The sequence below is a fragment of the Mauremys mutica genome, chromosome 1 (genome assembly GCF_020497125.1).
Source record: "Mauremys mutica isolate MM-2020 ecotype Southern chromosome 1, ASM2049712v1, whole genome shotgun sequence".
Classification (NCBI taxonomy): Eukaryota; Metazoa; Chordata; order Testudines; family Geoemydidae; genus Mauremys; species Mauremys mutica.
Genome location: NC_059072.1, coordinates 348,898,656 through 348,918,663, shown reverse-complemented (window position 1 = coordinate 348,918,663; position 20,008 = coordinate 348,898,656). Strand labels below are relative to the sequence as shown.

Genomic DNA, 20,008 nt, shown 5'->3' with positions numbered 1-20,008 from the left:
TTGGTGGAAACTGGTTGGTGAACTCAACACAAATTTGCGAATAGCTTCACTCACCCCAAACTGAGTTTTTTGGTAAAGAAACTTCCGAAAAAATTGCCTAGCTCTAGAGCTGAGGGTTAAGGCATCAAAACGTTACCATGCTGCAAGGGATTATGTGTTGGGAGCCCTAAAAGTGATTTTGAGCCCCATTAACTAGACGTGGGATCTGGCATTGCCCTGTAAACAAGGACTATCCTAGAAACTCCAGAATAGGTTGCAAGCCTGTCTGCAAACAGAATATTAACACCGAGATGATGGATCCACTAATGAGGCTGTGAAGAAATAGGTCAAACCAAATTTAAAAAATAAACACTGTGCATGGGCTCCTCTGGCACAACCTGGAATAAATCGTTCTGCAATATCACAAGAGCACTGCCAGAAAATTCCTTTGTAATAGTGAGCTGGCCCATAAAGGCCCAGGCAACAACAGAACTTCCACAGTTCTTCGGCTTGGTGCATGGTTTTCAAAGTTTCTTCGGTATAATTATTGAATTCTAAACAACATTTGAAAAAGAGAGAGATTTGAGGACTGCACCACAAGTGGAAAAAGAGCAGCTTTACATTCAAGAGGAATGCCACCCCCTTCCATACGTACAGTGTGCCAGAATGAGCTCTTGTAGGAACATCCACAGGAAGCCTGGAACCATCCAGGGCACTCCGTGGGGCCTACTTTAACGAGGCCTTAAAATTCCACCTGCCCCTCCAGAAGGAGTATCTTCTTTCTTTCTTCTGCTTTTAAAAAGCAGGAATTCCATTATCCAATGGAATTCACCTTCCAGGGCAGGAGGAAAGTAAAGGCTCTGGGACAGTACAAAAATATGAGGGGAGTTTTTTCAAAGGCAAAGAAGGCAGCTGGGTCAATGGAAAGTCAGGTGCCTAACTCCCATCTGTGCCTTTGAAAATCTCCCCCTTCGTTCAGCATTGGCTTCCCCCTCACAGCCTGGTTTCTGGGGCAAATCAAAACAGTATAAAGTCATTTTATCCTGATGTAATGGGGGCACTGAATCAGTGCAGAGAATTAAAGACATTAAGATTTTCAGGCCAGATGGGACCGTTGTGATCACCTAATCTGCCTTCCTGCATAACACAGAGCACAGAACCGTACCTAGTATTTTTTCCATCAAGCCCACAACTTGTTTGAGTTACAGCACAGCTTTTCAAAAGGTATCCAGTGTTGACTTAATGATTGCAAGTGATGGAGAATCCACCATGTCCCTAGGCAGACACTGGCAGGCAGCCTTACTTCAAACAAGGAACTTTAGGTAACAGAAATTCAAATTGTTAAAGATTTACTCTGTTAACAGGACTGCATCCATTAGCTAATGTTTGCACAGCACTGTGGCATGCTACTTCTGTGCTCAACTCACTGGTGATATTTCTTTTAAATGTTTCTGTCGCAGTTAAGCTATGTCCTATGGAACTATTAAATATCTAGTTCCAAGTCATACTGTAAAACCATGACACTTCATGGAAACCTTAATTTTATTTATACATTTCACGCTAAGCACTCGTTCTGACGAGTAGGGCATGATCTTACCTCTCGACACACAGCTGCTATTTGTCCTTCATCCATGCAGGTCTCTGTTACAACATCCGTCAGGGAGCCGCCTGCCAAATACTCCATAACTACCCACAGTTCATCTCCTACAAGGTAACTATAAAGGACCAAAAAAAACAACAGACGGTAGTTGTATTTCTTTAGCCAAAAAAGCTCTGAGTAAAGCTATTTTTAAAATGTAGTGGGCCACTAGGCATCTGTGCCTCATTCTAAAGTCCAAAATGCCTGGAGAGTCAGTGTGGAGTGATGGAAACAGCTTACGAGCATGGCTGAGAGCTCTTTTTTGTTCAGAATATCACCAGGTTGAATCATCACTGGAATTCGCAGTCTGTTACCATCCAGCTTTAAGTTTTCGGCCATTTTTACTTTATGCATTACACCTGTGTGGTGAACAGCGATAGTAAGGCATGTGTCTATGCCATGCCAAGAGTCCTAGACCATTGTTATATGAGAGGTAACTCAACCAATCACCACCCTTACTCTGCAGCTAATTAACATGCAATACTTTCATTGGCTGTCTGAGGGAAACTGCACAGATGATGGATTACTTGGCCAAATCGCCACACCTCTGTACCTAACTGCCACCACATAAACCCACACAACTCTCCTAGGGCAACGCAACCACCCATGCAACACCACAACCAGCACGTACAATAAGCCCAAAAATGCACACACCGCTTTACCACAGCGCACTCCCCTCATTCACCACCTGTACAAATCAACAAATATTCTAGCACAACCCCTCCTAGAGACACAAATCGACACAACCATCCATACGACATAACCAGCATACACATGGAATTTGCGGTCTGTTATAAGCCAATTTTTAAGTTCTTGGCCATTTTCATCCTTTTGTTTTATTTTTGACATACGTGACTATAAATTAAGTCTGCGACAGCATGGGCTTTCAGCTATTAGTTAAGAGCCAGTTAATTTAGCAGTGCTAGAGATTTAAGTTACTCAGACAATATTTCTGGTACTCCAATGATTTATTATTTGATGTACCCGCCCCAAAGATCTTGGATCTTACTTTAAGACAAGAGAGAACATGTAGTTGAAAATCAAAGGTGTGGGAGGGGAAAGGCGGGATGGGGAAATAGTAATATGCTCCTGTTTTGTCATGGATCAGCTGTGTGCCCTTTAAGTAGAGTCATTTTTAAGACAATATTGTACATTCTTAAAGTCTGATCATTAATTTTTTCGTTGCACCTATGACACCTAAGGATCTCAAAGCAATTTGAGAATGACAGTATCCTGCAAGAGACGCAAGCATTATCACCATTTTACACAGAGGGAAAATGGAGGCACAGAGGTTAAACAGATTTTCTCCAAACGACACCACAGAATAGCAGAGCCAAGTTTATAGACCAGGCTTCTGGCTCCTAGTTCTGTGTTTTAATCACAAGACCATCCTTGGGCCAGATTCTCACCTGCATCAAGATCTGCTAGGTGCAGGGGCAAAGGGCATGTCCACTGGGGAGCTGATTATGGCTGCCTGGTTCTCATATTGCCTTGGCCCAGGCATTACATTAGAGCTAAAGGACCATATGCCAGCTGTGAATCTAGTACAGCAGGGCTCTGCCCTGATCCTTTCCTGGTATGTCCACAACAGGATGGGACAGGGGCTGGGAAAGAGATGGCTGCATATGACCTGGTCCTGTTGGCCAGTTCACAATTTCCCTCTTCCAGGGGGCTGTGGTGAAATCCTAGTCCCTTTAAGGAGTACGTGTGCTCTTGAGGTTATAAACAAGACACTGGGATGAAGAACTGCTATCTCTGGCATTAACTCGTGTGACCTTCAGTGAGTCATCGCACCTCTTTGCCTCAGTTTTCCCATCTGTAACGTGAGAAACTACCTTCCTTTACAGGGCCCATAGTGGGAAGCTTAATTTATTTGTTATCCTCACAGTAAATGCCAATTATAACTTCTATCTCATCACTGCTACCCTCCTGTTTTTAAAGTTAATTTTGAGGGGGGAAAAAAATCTATGTGGTCAGCTTTACACATTTTATTACCAGGATATTTTGCAGCCTGTTGGTCTATAAAGCAGACACGATCAGCAGACAGAAAAACAAGAATCAAATCAGATTAAGAGCTGCGGTGCTGGTGGTGACATTGTGCGCTAGCATCGATTAAAGAACGCTTCTGTCTGATCAGATGACCAATCCTACTGCATCTGGAAAGCCAGAGGAAAATGTAATAGACAGTCTCAAAGTAATGAATAATTCTCCAAGTTGTCAAAGGTAGAAAGCAAGGTGAGTGTCTGGTTCAATGATTAGCTAAAATCCTTCAAATAGGAGAATCGAGAAGTTTTAACGCATATTCTGGCTTTAAAATACAGTAACTCCCTCACTTAAAGTCGTCCCGGTTAACGTTTCGTTGTTGATCAATTAGGGAACATGCTCATTTAAAGTTGTGCAATTCTCCCTTCTAACGTCGTTTGGCAGCCGTCTGCTTTGTCCACTGCTTGCAGGAAGAGCAGCCCATTGCAGCTAACTGGTGGGGACTTGGATCCAGGGTGGACCAGCAGCCCCACTCTCCCCTCCATCAGCTCCCCGCTCCCCTAAGATCCCTCTGTTGCAGCTGCCCAGCAGGCTAGCAATTACAGCTGTCCCTCCCCCCCATGGCCATGTGCTGCTCCTTCCCTCTGCCTTGGAGCTGCTCCCAGAGACTCTGGCTTGCTGTGCAGGAGGGGAAGGGAGGGGGCTAATGTCAGGGTGTCCCCCTGCCCCCTGCTCCTGTACCCTGCTTACCTCTTCTCCATATAGAGCAGAGTGGGGACATGGACGGAGAGAGACAGAGAGAGCTTGGGGCAGCAGCTGCTGTCTCAACTTCCTGATCCACTTTAAAAGACAATGCACTTAAGAGTGGGTCAGCTTACTTAAAGGGGCAGTGTGCATCTCTGTCTCTCTCTCCCCCACACATAAGGTGCGTGTCTGTCTCTGTCTGCTATGCTGTCTCCCCTCCCTTCTGTTCGTGCTGCCTTGATGAGAGGCTACATTAACAACAACATGTTAACCCTTGAGGGCAGAGTGCAAGTTCATCATTTAGCAGCAAGGCATTCCCTGGGAAATATCCCTCCCTCTTCCACCCTCTAACTTCACCACCTGAACCAAGCTTCGCAATCATCATAGCTGTGAACAGTATTACATTGTTCGTTTAAAACGTATACTGTGTGTATAGCTATATAATATATAGTTTTTTGTCTGATGAAAAAAATTTCCCTGGAACCTAACCTCCCCACCCAATTTACATTAATTCTTATGGGGAAATTGGATTCACTTAACATCGTTTCACTTAAAGTTGCATTTTTCAGGAACATAACTACAACGTTAAGCGAGGAGTTATTGTAGACAGTAATGATTCTGAGGCCACACAGGACTGCTTCGGGGTGTGGGCTTTTGCTCCAAAGTAACACACACCATTTACACTTGCACTAAAGGAGACTCTAGTTAAATGAGGACAAGTATGGTATAGTCATCTGAGCAGGTGACTAGGAGCCAAGGAGATCAGAATCCCAGCTCACCCATGACTCTCTGCATAGTACTGGGCAAATCCCTTGAGAATCCTGCAGGAGTGTACACAGGGCCCAGGAACATTCACGAACTGGCCTATGTTTCCCTGCATGTGCAGAGAACACAGCCTCCGGACACCAGACATCCATGGGGAAAGAAAGCTGTGGTGCAATGCCCCCTTTGCTGCTCTGTTTGGAGTCTCTTCCCAGAAGTACAGATTCCATAGGAACTGGGCTATGACTGGTTCTGCTGTCTGTGCAATAACTCCCTCTTGAAGGAGACTATAGAGTTGGAACATTACAATTTTCTCCACAAATATTCCTGCTGACCCTATGAAACTGGGTTATCCTCCTCCTAATGGAGCCCCAAAGCTACTGTATCCCAAAAATCCCCCCAACCCACTTTTAAGGTTTTGCGTCTTACCCATCATCATCATCTTTCCAGTCAAGTACAATTAGACATGCCTGCCGTGCAGATTTCATCAGCGCCTTTAACTGATCAGCGGCACTTTCCTTCCCTGTCACTAGTGTCTTCTGCAGCATAACTCAGCTTGCCCAATGGGCAAGAGATTGGGAAATCACATGTCCAGCATGACCATACACAGCGCAACCCAGTGAGCACCAGCTGGAAGCTGAAAAGTAATTCTGAGCAGCGGACAGAGCAAGCCAAGAAGCACGCTGGGAATCTGAAGCTATGCCATCAGCAGCCGTATGTGCATGGCAGAGCCTGGCACCTAAATAGCAGAGCTCTTACACAACCTGCAAGGATGCAGAATTAATTCAAGCTTCCTGCCAGCTCCAGCTGAGTAAATGTGATTTGAGGAAGCAGGCTGGTGCCACCTCCAGGCTCATCTTGATCTTTAACCACAGCAGAGGCCAGTATTAGTCACTGAATAGTTTATTGCAGATATGTTTCACATGCTTTTTGGGGCGGGGGGTGCAGTTTCTGAGACAGCAAAGCGGTCTGTGATTACAGATACAGGACCAAGTTCTGTTCCGTCCTACTGACCTGCTGTATGACCTTGGGCACATCACTTGGGGTCAAATTCTGCCACCCTGACTCACGCTATGTAGTCCTACTGAAATGAGGCTCCTTATGCAACGAGAGGTTACTCAGCATGAGTCAGGGCAGGAGAATCGGGCCCAGAACCTCTCTGTACCTCTGTCTCCCCAGCTGTAGAATAGTGATGTGTGTTTCTCAGGCTTACAGTTTACAAGGTACTTTGAGATTTTTCTATAGAAGACAACATATAAACACCAACCATCACTATAAACCTGCTCTTGTGAAAAACTCTATAGAATTCAGTAGAAAACGACAGCTCTTCTACACGGTTTTTGGACAATCACATAGTATTTGATACAAAGTTATATTTCTACTACAGAGCACTATTAATTTTTTTAAATCTTATAGCTATTAAATTTCAGAAGTGCACAGTACAGTATCACATTCCTGGGTAGCACTGTGATTCTACTCCTATTCAATTGCGTGGGGCTTTTCCATATAAATGACTACAACTGAAGGTTTTTATTTTCTGTGGGGCTGATTGGTTGGTTTTGTTTGTTTGTTTTTAAAGGAGATTTCTCTCAAAAGCTGAGAAACAAAAGGCCTCTATGTTTACCTCACTGGGCTCTGCATAGGTACAGGGGTCCACCATACAGATGTGGGCGCCTCATCTCAAAAAAGATATACTGGCATTAGTAAAGGTTCAGAGAAAGGCAACTAAAATGATTAGGGGGTTGGAATGGGTCCCATATGAGGCGAGATTAAAGCGGCTAGGACTTTTCAGCTTGGAAAAGAGGAGACTAAAGGGGGGATATGATAGAGGTATATAAAATCATGAGTGGTGTGGAGAAAGTGAATAAGGAAAAGTTATTTATTTGTTCCCATAATGTAAGAACTAGGGGCCACCAGATGAAATTAATGGGCAGCAGCTTTAAAACAAATAAAAGGAAGTTCTTCTTCACACAGCGCACAGTAACCCTGTGGAACTCCTTGCCTGAGGAGGTTGTGAAGGCTAGGACTATAACAGGGTTTAAAAGAGAACTAGATAAATTCATGGAGGTTAAGTCCATTAATGGCTATTAGCCAGGATGGGTAAGGAATGGTGTCCCTAACCTCTGTTTGTCAGACGGTGGAGATGGATGGCAGGAGAGAGGTCACTTCTGGGGCACCTGGCATTGGCCACTGTTGGAAGACAGGATACTGGGCTGGATGGATCTTTGGTCTGACCCAGTATGGCCTTTATGTTCTCACTCATATGCAAAGCACTGGAGGATTGGGATTCAAAGGAAAATCTACACTGCACTTGCATAGTATTTTTATACAGTGCCTAGCACAATGGGGACCCAATCTGGTTGGAACCTCTAGGCACTTCTGTAATAAAATACATTTCAGATGCAGTTCCTGGTGGTATACAAAAGTGGATAAAGCATGATTAGCCCCATTTTACAGTCAGAGGAATGGGCCTACAGTCAATAGAAAGACCTATGATCTGGTTTTCACACAGATGTTGGAAGCCTATAGATCCATAAGGGGCTTAGATCTCTCTTCTCCCCAGTCCAGTCACCTAATTGCAAGGGTATCCTTCCCCATGCTGCCTTTTGTAATAATAGATTTGCTAAAGCAAATCTGGGTTCCAATCGGAAAGGCATTCAGTGTCCGAGAAAGGACCGGGAATAGGGCAGGCCAGGACAGGCCTGATTCACCACTACATTATCCCCTTTTTACTCTCCAGCAGAACCCCAGGTTCACACTGGTGCAAAACTGAAGTACCGCAGTAGACCTAATCTGTACATAGCATTCCCCCATCTTGTAACTATTACAGAACTATTTGGGAGCTGCTTTGCCCACCGCTTAAAGCAGCAGAATGATCGGTTCTATTCAAGATGTCTTTTGAAAGAAGAGCGACGACAAAAGCGGCGGCTCATGTACTGGAGACATTTAAACAAGAAGACAGGGCACGTAATTACCCAATAGCCCAGATTTTCTTAATGGAGAAGGCAAGTACAGTACATGTAGTGTTGCACAGCTTCTCTAATTAGATAATAAATGCCTCCTTTAAGCAAGCTTATTGTCAAAGGAAGTTGTCACACTGCTCTCCATCAACCAAGTTAAATTCACAGCATTTAATCTTGTGTTCTTTGCAACACTCTACACAGATGGGAAGAGACATTTGAAAACAAACCAAAAAAAGAGAACAGTCAAGAACTAACCCCCAGAAGTCACATTACAAGTCACTGATGGCCAAATATTTATAAATGCTCTCCAGTCAATTGTGGGACAGTTCAGTCCTCTGCAGGGCTTGAATTAATTGTGTTTTAATTGTGAGAGGGCTGGTGGCAGGGTGGAAGGGTCTGAATCCCCCTCTCCTGCCTCGGTTCACCTGGATTCAGAATCCCATCAGGATGTGCTACAAGGCTCAGTCCTCTCCCAAGTTTTCCTGGAATCATGGGGAGAACTATACAAACAGAGTATGGTTGGTGGTATGACTGAAGGTTCTAGTGATTGTGCCAGTGGTTGGGAAGGATTCTCAGGACTTATTTGAATGTACCTAGTGTGTGATTTAGAGGATTATCGTATGCGATGTGCTGAGAGGAGCAGATACAGCAGAATCTCAGAGTTATGAACACCAGAGTTACAAACGGATAGGTCAACCACACACCTCATTTGGAACTGGAAGTATGCAATCAGGCAGCAGCAGAAATAAAAAAAAAAAAGCCAATACAATACAATACATTGTTAAAATACTAAAAAAATAAAGGGAAAGTTTAAAAAAAGATTTGACAAGGGAAGAAAACTATTTCTGTGCTTGTTTCATTTAAATTAAGATGGTTAAAAGCAGCATTTTTCATCTGCATTGTAATGTTTCAAAGCTGAATTAAGTCAATGTTCAATTGTAAACTTTTGAAAGAACAACCATAACATTTTGTTCAGAGTCGTGAACATTTCAGAGCTACGAACAACCTCCATTCCCACGGTGTTTGTAACGCTGAGGTTCTACTGTAGGCACAAAAACAGCTAGACTGATCAATAACGGACTGGTGTCTGTCTCAAATACACACTGGGAAAAAGCTGAAGGTAAAATAATGGCGTGCATTTGCAATGTCACTTCTCCATCTCAACACACCCTTGGTTTTATTCATAACAATTTACATTTATATAGCTGCACCTGTCATCCCTAGAGGTACTAAAATGCTGTACAAGTTTGCAGTACATACAGCACCACTGAACTGCAGCTCACAGATGCAAAAATGTGAGGAGCAGCATTTTTGGGTAAAGTCAGGCAGATCCCTTAAGAAAAGGTCTTGGGGACTTTAATATCTGTGCAGAGCAGATGCGTATTCTGTTACACAGTCTAATCTGAAAGACCCACAGACAAACTTCCTGACTAGGAGTAAGTCAAGATTTAAGGGCATGGTCCAGCGACCCTCCGCAGCAACCTGGACCTTAATTCTGTGGCAGCTCCATTGAAGCTGAATATGGAGAACTTTAATGACGTATGAAAATGGCTAATACAATCAATACACAGTGCTCCAGATTATTTAGTTTAATACTAAATTCAAGTCACTGTATGCAGTCCGCCCAGTTTTGGATATGACACACGTTTTTGTTCTGACAGCTCATAATTGCATCCTAATAGTTATTGGGGGAGGTTACAGGTTCTGGCAGCTGGGAAGGAGACAAGTGAGGTTTTTGGCAATTGGGAAGGCAGTTTGGGATTAGAGTAAAAGCCTTTTAACTGAATGTTTCTTCTAAAATGGTCAACAATAAAACAATTGACAATGCTGATGTTTCTACCATGACCGTTAGGTGAACACCCTGTTGGGCTGAAAGGGGCAGTTCATGACTCTCACAGATGTGTTTCAGACTGTCTACAGCAGTGGCCACCAACCCGTTGATCGCAATCACCGGGTTGATCCTGGACACTCTCCCAGTCGATGGCGATCTCCCGCCTCAGCAGCCCCAAGCCACTCCCAGAAGCTGCTCCCGGGAACGACCAGCATGACCCACGGGGGGGAGGAGTCTCTGCACGCTGCTCTTGCCTGCAAGCGCCACCCCTGCAGCTCCCATTGGCTGGGAATGGGGAGCTGTGGCCAATGGGAGCTGCAGAGGCGGTGCCTGCAAAGAGGAGCAGCACGCAGAGCCACGTGCCCCCTCCCAGGGGCCACAGAGGCATGTTGGCCCCTTCTGGGAGCAGTGTGGCCACGTGGTGCACTACTGGCTGGCGGGGGGGGTGGCCCGGCTCGTGACGGGGAGGAGGTGTCGATGAGCTATTTCCATTTCTCCTCAGGTGTCTAAAATGCAGCAAAGGAGAGGGATACAACTTGGAATCCTGACTGCACAGCACTAAAGCCTTCCATGCCAGCATTTTTACAGTGAATCGAGTGCCAATGAAGGCTGTTTGATGCAGAACTGGACAGAGAGCACCAAACTCCTGGCACATAGTTACTATATAGTGTTACTATCACCCTGGGTTGGATTCAAACAGGATCACTGAAGAAGGTGAAGGGCAGTGGCTATACACAGCCTATCTTTTAAATCAGAACATACCTGTCCAAGTAGTTGACAATGTTGGGGTTTTTGTTTTCCCTCATTACAAGGATTTCATTAATTATAAGTTCTTTCTTGGGCTGCTGTTGCAAATTCATCTGTTTGATTGCAACCTAAGAGTGGGAGAGAAAAAAATATGTAAAGCATTAATATATTAACATCCCTAGAAATCTGCCAGTTGCTAGTATCTGCTGCTTAAGTCCAATTTGCAAATAAAGTTTACCACTACTTTATTATCTCAGGGAACTCAGCTGTTTTGTAACAGTGCAAGTACTTTCATCCAGTCAACTTCCAGAAGCGTTCAGCGTCGCAAGCAAAAAAATATTGAGAGGCCAGTATTTTCCTACTGGAAGCCTGCATCATAGCTGGACAAGCTTGCTCCTTGCAGTGCTCTTGGCAAAATAACAAATAGCTCCTTACTACAACATGGATTGATTTCTCTAAAAAGCTCATTCTTTAAGGAATCCAGCTCTCTTTATTTCAGATCAGCATCTTCTTTCAAATGCAAGTCAGGCTCCAAGAAATTTGTGGGACAAATTCATTTAGCTTAAGTGCAATTTTCCAAGGTACTAATTTCACTCTGTTATAACTAGAACTACAATGGTGAGCAGCAGTGTTCAGATCCAAAGTTTGGTGGTGGTTAGACCTGAGAGTCTGGTTCAGACCCACCTCTAGCCAAAACTTTGGGGGTGGGGTGGACTCTTATTATAGTCTCTTGGTCTGTATCTTTCTGCAGTGCATCACTGCACATACACTGTATAAACATACAAAGTAGACAGCGGTCTCATGCAATGTGCTCTTCGCCATTATAGCCAAATAGTCACAATGCCAGTATATAAAGGCCAATCCATGCACTTTTACTCATAGTCTAGTCATTTAACTGTTAAATCAATGGGACTGCTCAGTATGAATAAGCTGGCAGAATCAGTTTGATTGTGTTAATGTCCTGTTGGTTTTTTTACAATATTTAGGCAAAGATAAAGTGAAGGGAATGTAGTTACGCCTTTATGGCAAAGAGCTATTTGCAGAAAAGGCAGCATTTCTAATGGATGGGAGCCAGCAAGGAAAATGCCAGTATAGATAGGTACAATCAGCACTTAGATATTATGGTTATAGATTCTACAGGAAACCCTGACACAGGTGAGACTGGAGAGAATGTGCTGCTTGCCAACAGTGTTTACAAAGCTGTCAAACTGCAGTTCGACAGTAAAACATGCAGTGGTGACATTTGTTCCCTTAGGACAGGAGGAATGAAAAACAGAGGGTATCTGCTCCAGACCTCACAGAGCTGGAAGACAAGAAATCCCTAGATCAGGGGGATTTTAACCACCCATATATCTGTTAGATAACAAACAGCCTAACAGTCAAAGAGATTCCTTTTACAAACAAGACAGTTTTATGACACATGGACTATAGAACACAGCCAGAGGAGAAGCCATCCTGGATCTAAAGAAGAACCGGTGAGAATCTAGGAGCACAGGAACTGACAGACTGGACCAGAACATCCAGCCAACTAACTAACCCCACTATTTTGTCTGACAGTAACCAGTATCAGAAGCTTCAGAGCAAACCAGTACATAGTTATGGGATAGCCTGCCCCCATACTCCCCTGGGAAAGTTTCTTTCTAATCCATTAGTCAGAGCATGGCTTATGCACTGAAGCATCCATCCCTTCCAAAATTCTGGCTTCATCTTTTATTTTTAATTCGTACAATAGTAACTCTGGATGTTCGTTATCCATACAGATGTAGAGTCTTTTTATAATCCTACTAAGTTCTTAGCCTGTTATATATTGTGACAAGCAGTTGCACAGGTTACATGCATTGTATAATAAAATATTTCCTTTTATTATTTTTAAATGTGCTGCCATTCAATGTCAACGAACTTCAGAATAATAGGAAAGATTGATACCGGTGTCCAAAAATGACTTGAACTCAGCGTAACAAGGAACGGGTTAACAGAATACAATGGTTAAGGATTTCAGGAATGTAAAGTCTATGGCCTGATCATGCTCTCACCATGTTGAGAACCAGGAGTTACTGGAAGTCACTCAAGTCCATGGGTTACACAGTTGTGTACAATGGGTTTGAGTATCAGTATGGAACCCAGCTAAGGGATCCTAAGAGGCAACATACAGGCACAAACTTCCAGACTACTTTTCCCAAGGAATTGTAAGAAACAAGCAGCCGCCAACATGGTTCCCCTCTTCAAAAATGTGAAGTCAAACTTTTATTAGTGCTTTGTCATCTCACCCCTTTTCAGTGCCTAATATGGTGTCAGCAAAAAGCAGATAGTTGTAAGACTACTGGTATTTAATTGTTGGCTTTGTATAATTGCAAAATGGACCCATATTTCAAGGACCAATAATACTACAAACTTTCCTGTTTATCTCAATACTAGCTTTAGTATTATTAGAATGAACATTATTCCATCATTGCAAAATTCTTATTTGTTTTATAGACATGTAATATATAGGACCTTATTTTCTGAGGTGCTGTGAACCCATTGTCTCATAGAATAGACTATCAGGGTTGGAAGGGACCTCAGGAGGTCATCTAGTCCAACCCCCTGCTCAAAGCAGGACCAATCCCCAGATTTTTGTCCCAGATCCCTAAGTGGCCCCCTAAAGGATTGAACTCACAACCCTGGGTTTAGCAGGCCAATGCTCAAAGCACTGAGCTATTCCTCCCATTAGTTTATGGTAGTGCCCATGTTGTGCTGGGTGCTTTCTAGATGTTCAAAATGGGATGGTACCTGCCCCAGTGATCTAGCAGCCTTAGGGCAGACAAGCAGGTAGACAGAGATTGGAGTGGGAAAGGGAAACAAAGATTTTCTGTGCAGGTCAGTTAGATTCACTGTAGGCAGCGGATGAAGAGTGGGTCTTTAAGGGGGACTTAAATGAGGATAGAGTAGATGGGCCCCTCTCTGGAAGAGCTCAGGGAAAATGAACTATATAGGTAAATGTACAGTATGTATGTTAATATCACATAGAATGAGTATGGTTTTACACACCCACACACACACACACACCCATCCTCATGGTTGCAATAAATAAATAAATCCTTCCAAATGTGAAGTTATGCATGGTGTAGAATTTAGGAGCTCCTGTTTTTTTCCAGTCCTATGCTCAGGCCACTAGCCCAGGCCTGTCATTAAATTAAAAACAAGTGTTCTCATTTAAAGCTAAATGTCATGTATCTTTGAAAGAAGCTCTATGTTTTGTAGTGTCAATTAGAACCTGTAGGGCCTGATCCAAAGATCAGTGAAGAAACAATCTGGCAGCACTCACCTCTTGTCCTGTAGCTACATCCATTGCAGTATAAACTGTTCCTGACGCGCTAACCAAAGAGGGGAGAAAACACATTGTTAGTGCTAAACAGCAAGAGTGACAGCTTTAAATAAAAGAAGAATTTTCCAATCCATTAAATTTTTATCTTAAATGAACATTTCATTTCAACTCTGTTTCTACACAACATTTCCAAGAGTAAACAGCAATCTGAAATATTTATGAGCAAAGCCCAATGGCTAAAAAGAGTGACAGAGAATATATTGAGGAACTGGCTATAACACAACAATCTCATGACATGGTTAGGGTCTTGGACCGAACCGTGTTCTGGAAAATCACTAATTCGGAACATGAGTTGATCCCATCTAAACTGACACGACAGCACGAAGGCTCCCCAACATGGCAGAGATTAAAGGGTAGACTGAATCAGCGAGGCAAGACAGACATGGCATTTGTAATGAGAGACAGATAGCTTGATCCTGCACCCACTAGATTCAGTAGCAAATCTTCCATTGTCTTTAATGGCCCAAAGAGAGAGAGAAAAGCCTGCAGAGTTTTAAATGGAAAAAAAGTTAACCATCTGTATACTCACTACTGGGAGAAAACATTTGTACAATAGATCAACAGCCATCTTAAAAAATGGAGTCAACTGTCAGTAAAGAAAGAGGTAACACATCTGATACTCCTTCTCCTACACCCCACTGCCAGGGGACACAAAACCAACGCTGAGCAGAAAGGGTTAATTCTGAAAGCAAATCTGTAATCTGAAGAGGTTTTGTGCACTGGAAATAAGCGGTTCGTTCTCTCCCTGCACACAGATATATTTAGCAACACGGTCATCTAATGACATATATTTTAATATTAAACAATCACACAAAACCTCACAGTCACTATGACTCAAGAGTATGTGGGGAGGGGGAAGGAAGGAAAATGTTATGATACTGTTTCCAGCAAACAAACCCAGCTTGGGTTTTCTGCTGTGTGTATACTGAGTGCGGGGGAAGCAGCATATACTAACCCTTGTCCGATCTTCTCAAACCGTGTGTATTTCTTTTTGGGGTCACCCACGCTCACGATACTTCCTTTAAAAAAAAAGGGGGGGGGATTTAAAATTCTCGTTATACATCAATGCAAGAGCAATCCGTTATGCATCAAGGCCCTAACCTCAAAATGACCTCTGCATGGGTAAATGCCTGTGGCTGCACTGGGCAGACGCAGGAGCTGCTCACATGGAGTTCTCTGCAGGATCAGGGCTTAAAAAAAGAGATCTAGTTTGCTGGAAGGCCATAAGCATCATTGTCACCACAGTTAACATGCAGTGGATGCTCGTACTTTTCCCAGCACCATGGCTGCTCAGCTCCCTTGCAGGGAGAGGGCAGAGAGTAGAGGATACGGATTTGTATTTAGCAGAGCTGGGCAGAGGAAAGAATTCCATTTCACAGAGGATTCTGAGAGCTGGAGATCTGGTTTCATTCCAATTTGGAACAAAACCCCCAAATGTTGAAGTTCTCCATGGAAGGGGACAGAACCCTCACCATGGAGCAGGCTGCTTCAGGGGCTGCCTCAAAGCTACAGACCCTGGAAGCCCTGGGGATGCCTGGTTCCAAGGCAGTCTGCCTGGCTGGCAACCTGGCAGGAAACCAAGCAAGGTTCTGAGAGAAACCTTCCTGGTTTCTAGAGGACCTTTGTCAAAAATCAGTGAAGTGTTTCGATTTCAATGTTACTTGTCCTTCCAGTTACTCCCTGCAAAGAGCTTTGATCTTCACAGCACCCTTGAGGGGTAAGGAAGTATCGTCATCCCCCCGGGTAGGTTGGGAATCAGAGGGGAAAATTAAAGCCAACCTTTCCGAAAGCACAGGCAGATGGAAAGAGCCAAAGAGGTGCCATTCTAGGGCTTAATATGGGAATTGGGAACATAAGGGTTTTTCAGAGTTAGTGTTTGCAAGTTACCTGAGCAGTCGGCATATGGTGGGATTTTCACAAGTGCCCAGAGCTGAGCAAGACACACCAATTAGACGCATAGTGGCCTTTGTAGACCACTTTGCATTTAGTAATAAGGCCTGGAAACCCAGTGGCGAGCGATGTAAAAACAGGCTATTTTCAGACATCACTGGGGCACAGCCAAATCACAGGATCTGGGGCAGACAGAAGTAATGGAGAGGAACAAAGGGGCAGCCCAACTACACAAACCGAGAATTGACACCACAATTATAGAAATGACCCTTGCTCCTTGAGGATGAACTGCTGGGCAAGGGCTCAAGAAACCTCTCTTCCAGTGTAAGGCCTGGGCCTTGGTTTCAGACTGTAAGTCTGATAACTGCTGGAGAAGGGTAATGACAGGATTTAGGAGGAGTTGTGATATTATTAAACTATGAGTCAGTGTCCTCATCTGTAAAATGGGGTAATACTTCCCTGCCTCACAGGAGGTTGGCAAGATTAGTAAGGTTTTCAAAGTGCTGCATATGGGCTAAAAGTTCTTAAAATCTTTCTATACTTGTAGTTGCAAGAAAAGCTGTTAAACTTTACCAGAAGCTGGGAAAGGGCGATGGGATAGATCACTTGATGACTACCTGTTCTGTTCACTCCCCCGAAGCACCTGGCATTGGCCACTGTCAGAAGACAGGATACTGGGCTAGATGGACCTCTGGTCTGACTCAGTATCGCCATTCTTATGTTCTTAATTATGTTTGCAGGAGCTGTAAGTGGTTGTCGGAAGACCCATCTATGAGCCAACTTGAACCCCAGTATGAGCAAGTTCAACTCTGCTCCCTTCAACAGAATTACACTGGGGAGACAATAGATGGCAAAGCTTCCAGCAAAAAAACAATCTTGCAGCTGCCAGAGGGTGTTGCTAAAGGCATCAATGTGAAAGAATTAACACAATGCAGAACACATGGCCCTTTAAAGCAGATCCAGCAAGGCTGACACATTTATACAACATAGCTGTAGTGACTTTGCAAGTGTTGCACTCACATTACCTTAAATTACTCAAGTGATTCTATTTAGTAGCCTTTTGTTACACAATAATCACTCCTTTGCTCTTTGGGGCCAAGGACTGTCTTTTGGCCTTGTGTTTGTGCAGCACCGAGCACACTGGGGTCCAGGTCGATGACTGGGGACCATGGTAATACAAAATAACAGTAATCACAGAAATGTAGGGCTGGAAGGGACCTCGAGAGGTCATCTAATCCAGCCCATTGCGCTGAAACAGGACCAAGTCAATCTAGACCAGCCCTGACAGGTGTTTACTCAACCTGTTCTTAAAAACCTCCAATGATGGGGATTCCACAACCTCCATTGGAATCCTATTCCAGAGCTTAACTACCCTTATAGTTAGAAAGTTTTTCCTAATTGACTTCAGAGGCGCTACCCTAATTTATACCAGCTGAGGAGCTGGTCCTGGGTTTCATTATGATTCATATTTGTATTACAGTTGATCTGCAAGTTATGTTGTATTGTCTCATGTTTAAAATTTGCTTGTGCCAACTGACTACTTAAAAGTCAGAGGTTGGGGACCTTCACCATAGCAATTTTACCCAGGCGTTTGAAGGGAGCAGGGCCTGGTAAAAGCTTGTGTTTAAGGGAGCAGGAATTTTAGTGAGGAAAGTCCTTTTTATTTGGTTTTGTTGGGAAGATGGGGGGAGATTTTCTGAGGGTTGCAGCTGTACTGTATTGCTAATGATAAAGGCACCCACAGTACCAGAATGCTTTTAAAATGTTACAAATAGAAAGCAAATGTTGAAACCATTTGGAGACATGATGGAAACCTGGGCCTATATTTTCCAAAGCAACCAGTGATTTGGGGCATCTCAATGTTTGAGACCCCTTACCACGGCCTGATTTATAGAAAGTGGTGAGTGAGCAACCGACACTCTGACCATCAGTCGCCTTCAAAAAGGTGCCTGCCTCACGTTGGGCACCAATCAGAAGTGGACCAATCAGGTCGGCAACCTTTCAGAAGTGGTGTGCTGAGTCTTCATTTATTCACTCTAATTTAAAGTTTGGCGTGCCAGTAATACATTTTAACATTTTTAGAAGGTCTCTTTCTATAAGTCTATAATATAGAAGTAAACTATTGTTGTATGTAAAGTAAATAAAGTTTTTAAAATGTTTAAGAAGCTTCATTTAAAATTAAATTAAAATGCAGAGCCCCCCAGACTGGTGGCCTGGACCTGGGCAGTGTGAGTGCCACTGAAAATCAGCTCGCGTGCCGCCTTCGCCATAGGTTGCCTACCCCTGCTTTAGACAATGGTATCTATGGGAGGAGAGAAATGAGGACGTTTTCTAGCTATATCCTTTTGCTGATTTTATTTAGGGGTTGTTGGTTTTTTGGTTTTTTGTTGGGGGGGGGGGTTTGTAGTCATGGTAATAAGCTTTGCTCACCTTCAGCCTAACAAAGTTAATTATAATTATCCTAGAGTTGAGAAAAAGCAACATCTAGGTTGGCTTCAGCTTTCACACTGAAAAAAATATATATATGTATATATTCAGGGCCTAATTGCCACAGGGTTTGAGCATCTGCAGCTCCCACTGGCTTCACTTGCAATCATCGTGCTCAGCATGCCTGAAAATAAGGCTCTCGGTGCTTAAATTTGCACTTGAATTGGTCACTGAATAACACAAACATTGAGTCATAAAGTGAAGTTTGAAGTGAGAGATCTCAGAATGTAACTGTCACAGGATCTCTGCTTAGTAAGGATTTGGGAACGGAATTTGCCTCTAAGACACCAAATAAATCAGAATATGGATTTTAAAAGATGACATACTTAATTTTTCCAAGATTTCTTCATCTGACATCTTCGGCTTTTTCTTCTGTTTCTCTGTATTTCTGGTCATTGTGTCAGGGGATGTTGTGTTGTTTTCAGAGGGTGAAGAGATAGGCGAGGTGGCCACATCTCTGGTAGGAGGTGGTGGAAGGGGCTCTATCACAGAACGGGTGTATACCTTTGTGTTGGGGAGAAATATGTTTTATTAAATGAAGATTAAAAATAAAAGATCTCTATGCACTAGACATATGTCCTTAGCAGTAGCATGTGCCAAGCACTGAAAGAAATATTACTACAGTAAGTAGCATTACTACATTAAGAGCTCCATGGCTGGATGCTGCTCCATTAAGCTGCTCTATGAAAAGGCATGAAGTAATTTACTCCTCCCCCAGAGTAAGGAGGAATTATGGGTATGCCTCCATTTTGAGTGGGGAGTGTGCTTCCCAGTTCAAGGAGATATACTCATGCTAGCTCTGATCGCCTAGCATGCTAAAAATAGCAGTTTGGCTGCAGTGACGTGCAACGGGAGGGGTAGGCACTCCAAGTATGTACCCATCTGAGATCATAGACACGTATTTGGGGAGGCTAGCTCCCCTCTCCTGCCACCCCGGCCATATTGTTATTTTTAGCATGCTAGCTCAATCAGAGCTAGCGTGAGTATGTCTCCTCGAGCTAGGAATCAGACCCCCAGCTCAAAGCGTAGACATGGTCTGTGTCTCAGGGTCACAATTTGTTCTCAAGTATGTTCCTGGGGCAGTGCAGCTGTGCACCACCCCTTACCCTGGCCAGACTAAAGCTGCAGCGTAGCCCAAAGTGGTTAAATCTGTAGGAAGGGAACATAGATTTCTAGCTTGCTCACTGATTTTGTGTGTTCAGGTCGTGGAGCTATCACTGGGGGTGGAGCAGCATCATCCTCGTCATCTTCATCTTCTGAAACTGGCGGTACTGCAGGAGTCTCGGATACAGCCTTCACATTCTGCATTTTGGTTAAAAGAGAAAAGATACCCTTTGGAGTCCCAGAATTTTATTTTTTTAAAATCACTCCTCACAGAAATGGAATCACGCTTCTAACATTTAAGCCCTTCAAATCACAAAAGGAATTATTATCAAACGGGTTTGACAAGAAACCGTGGTCAGATCTCTTGGATTATGCTATAAAGTGACAATTTGATGTCCTACGCGTACAAACACTTAAACCCACAAGGGAATTTATGGACCTATTCACATGAGCACATGGATGTCTGCAGCATCAGACCCTAAAAAAAAATATCCATGGACCAGGTTTCTTGGACT

General features: G+C 43.6%; 1 protein-coding gene across 3 annotated transcripts in view; it reads right to left on the bottom strand.

Moving 5' to 3' along the window:
- The window catches only part of PAK1 (p21 (RAC1) activated kinase 1), a 117,460-nt gene that overhangs the window by 17,955 nt on the left and 79,497 nt on the right, over positions 1–20,008 (bottom strand). For all 3 annotated transcript variants that reach the window (XM_045021212.1, XM_045021232.1, XM_045021222.1), the window contains exons 6-11: positions 19,575–19,691; positions 18,716–18,893; positions 14,968–15,031; positions 13,953–14,001; positions 10,664–10,776; positions 1,577–1,694 (exon numbers count right to left, since the gene is read on the bottom strand). In XM_045021212.1, the coding sequence (XP_044877147.1) occupies positions 1,577–1,694; positions 10,664–10,776; positions 13,953–14,001; positions 14,968–15,031; positions 18,716–18,893; positions 19,575–19,691 (639 nt within the window). The remainder of the gene's footprint in view (positions 1–1,576; positions 1,695–10,663; positions 10,777–13,952; positions 14,002–14,967; positions 15,032–18,715; positions 18,894–19,574; positions 19,692–20,008) is intronic.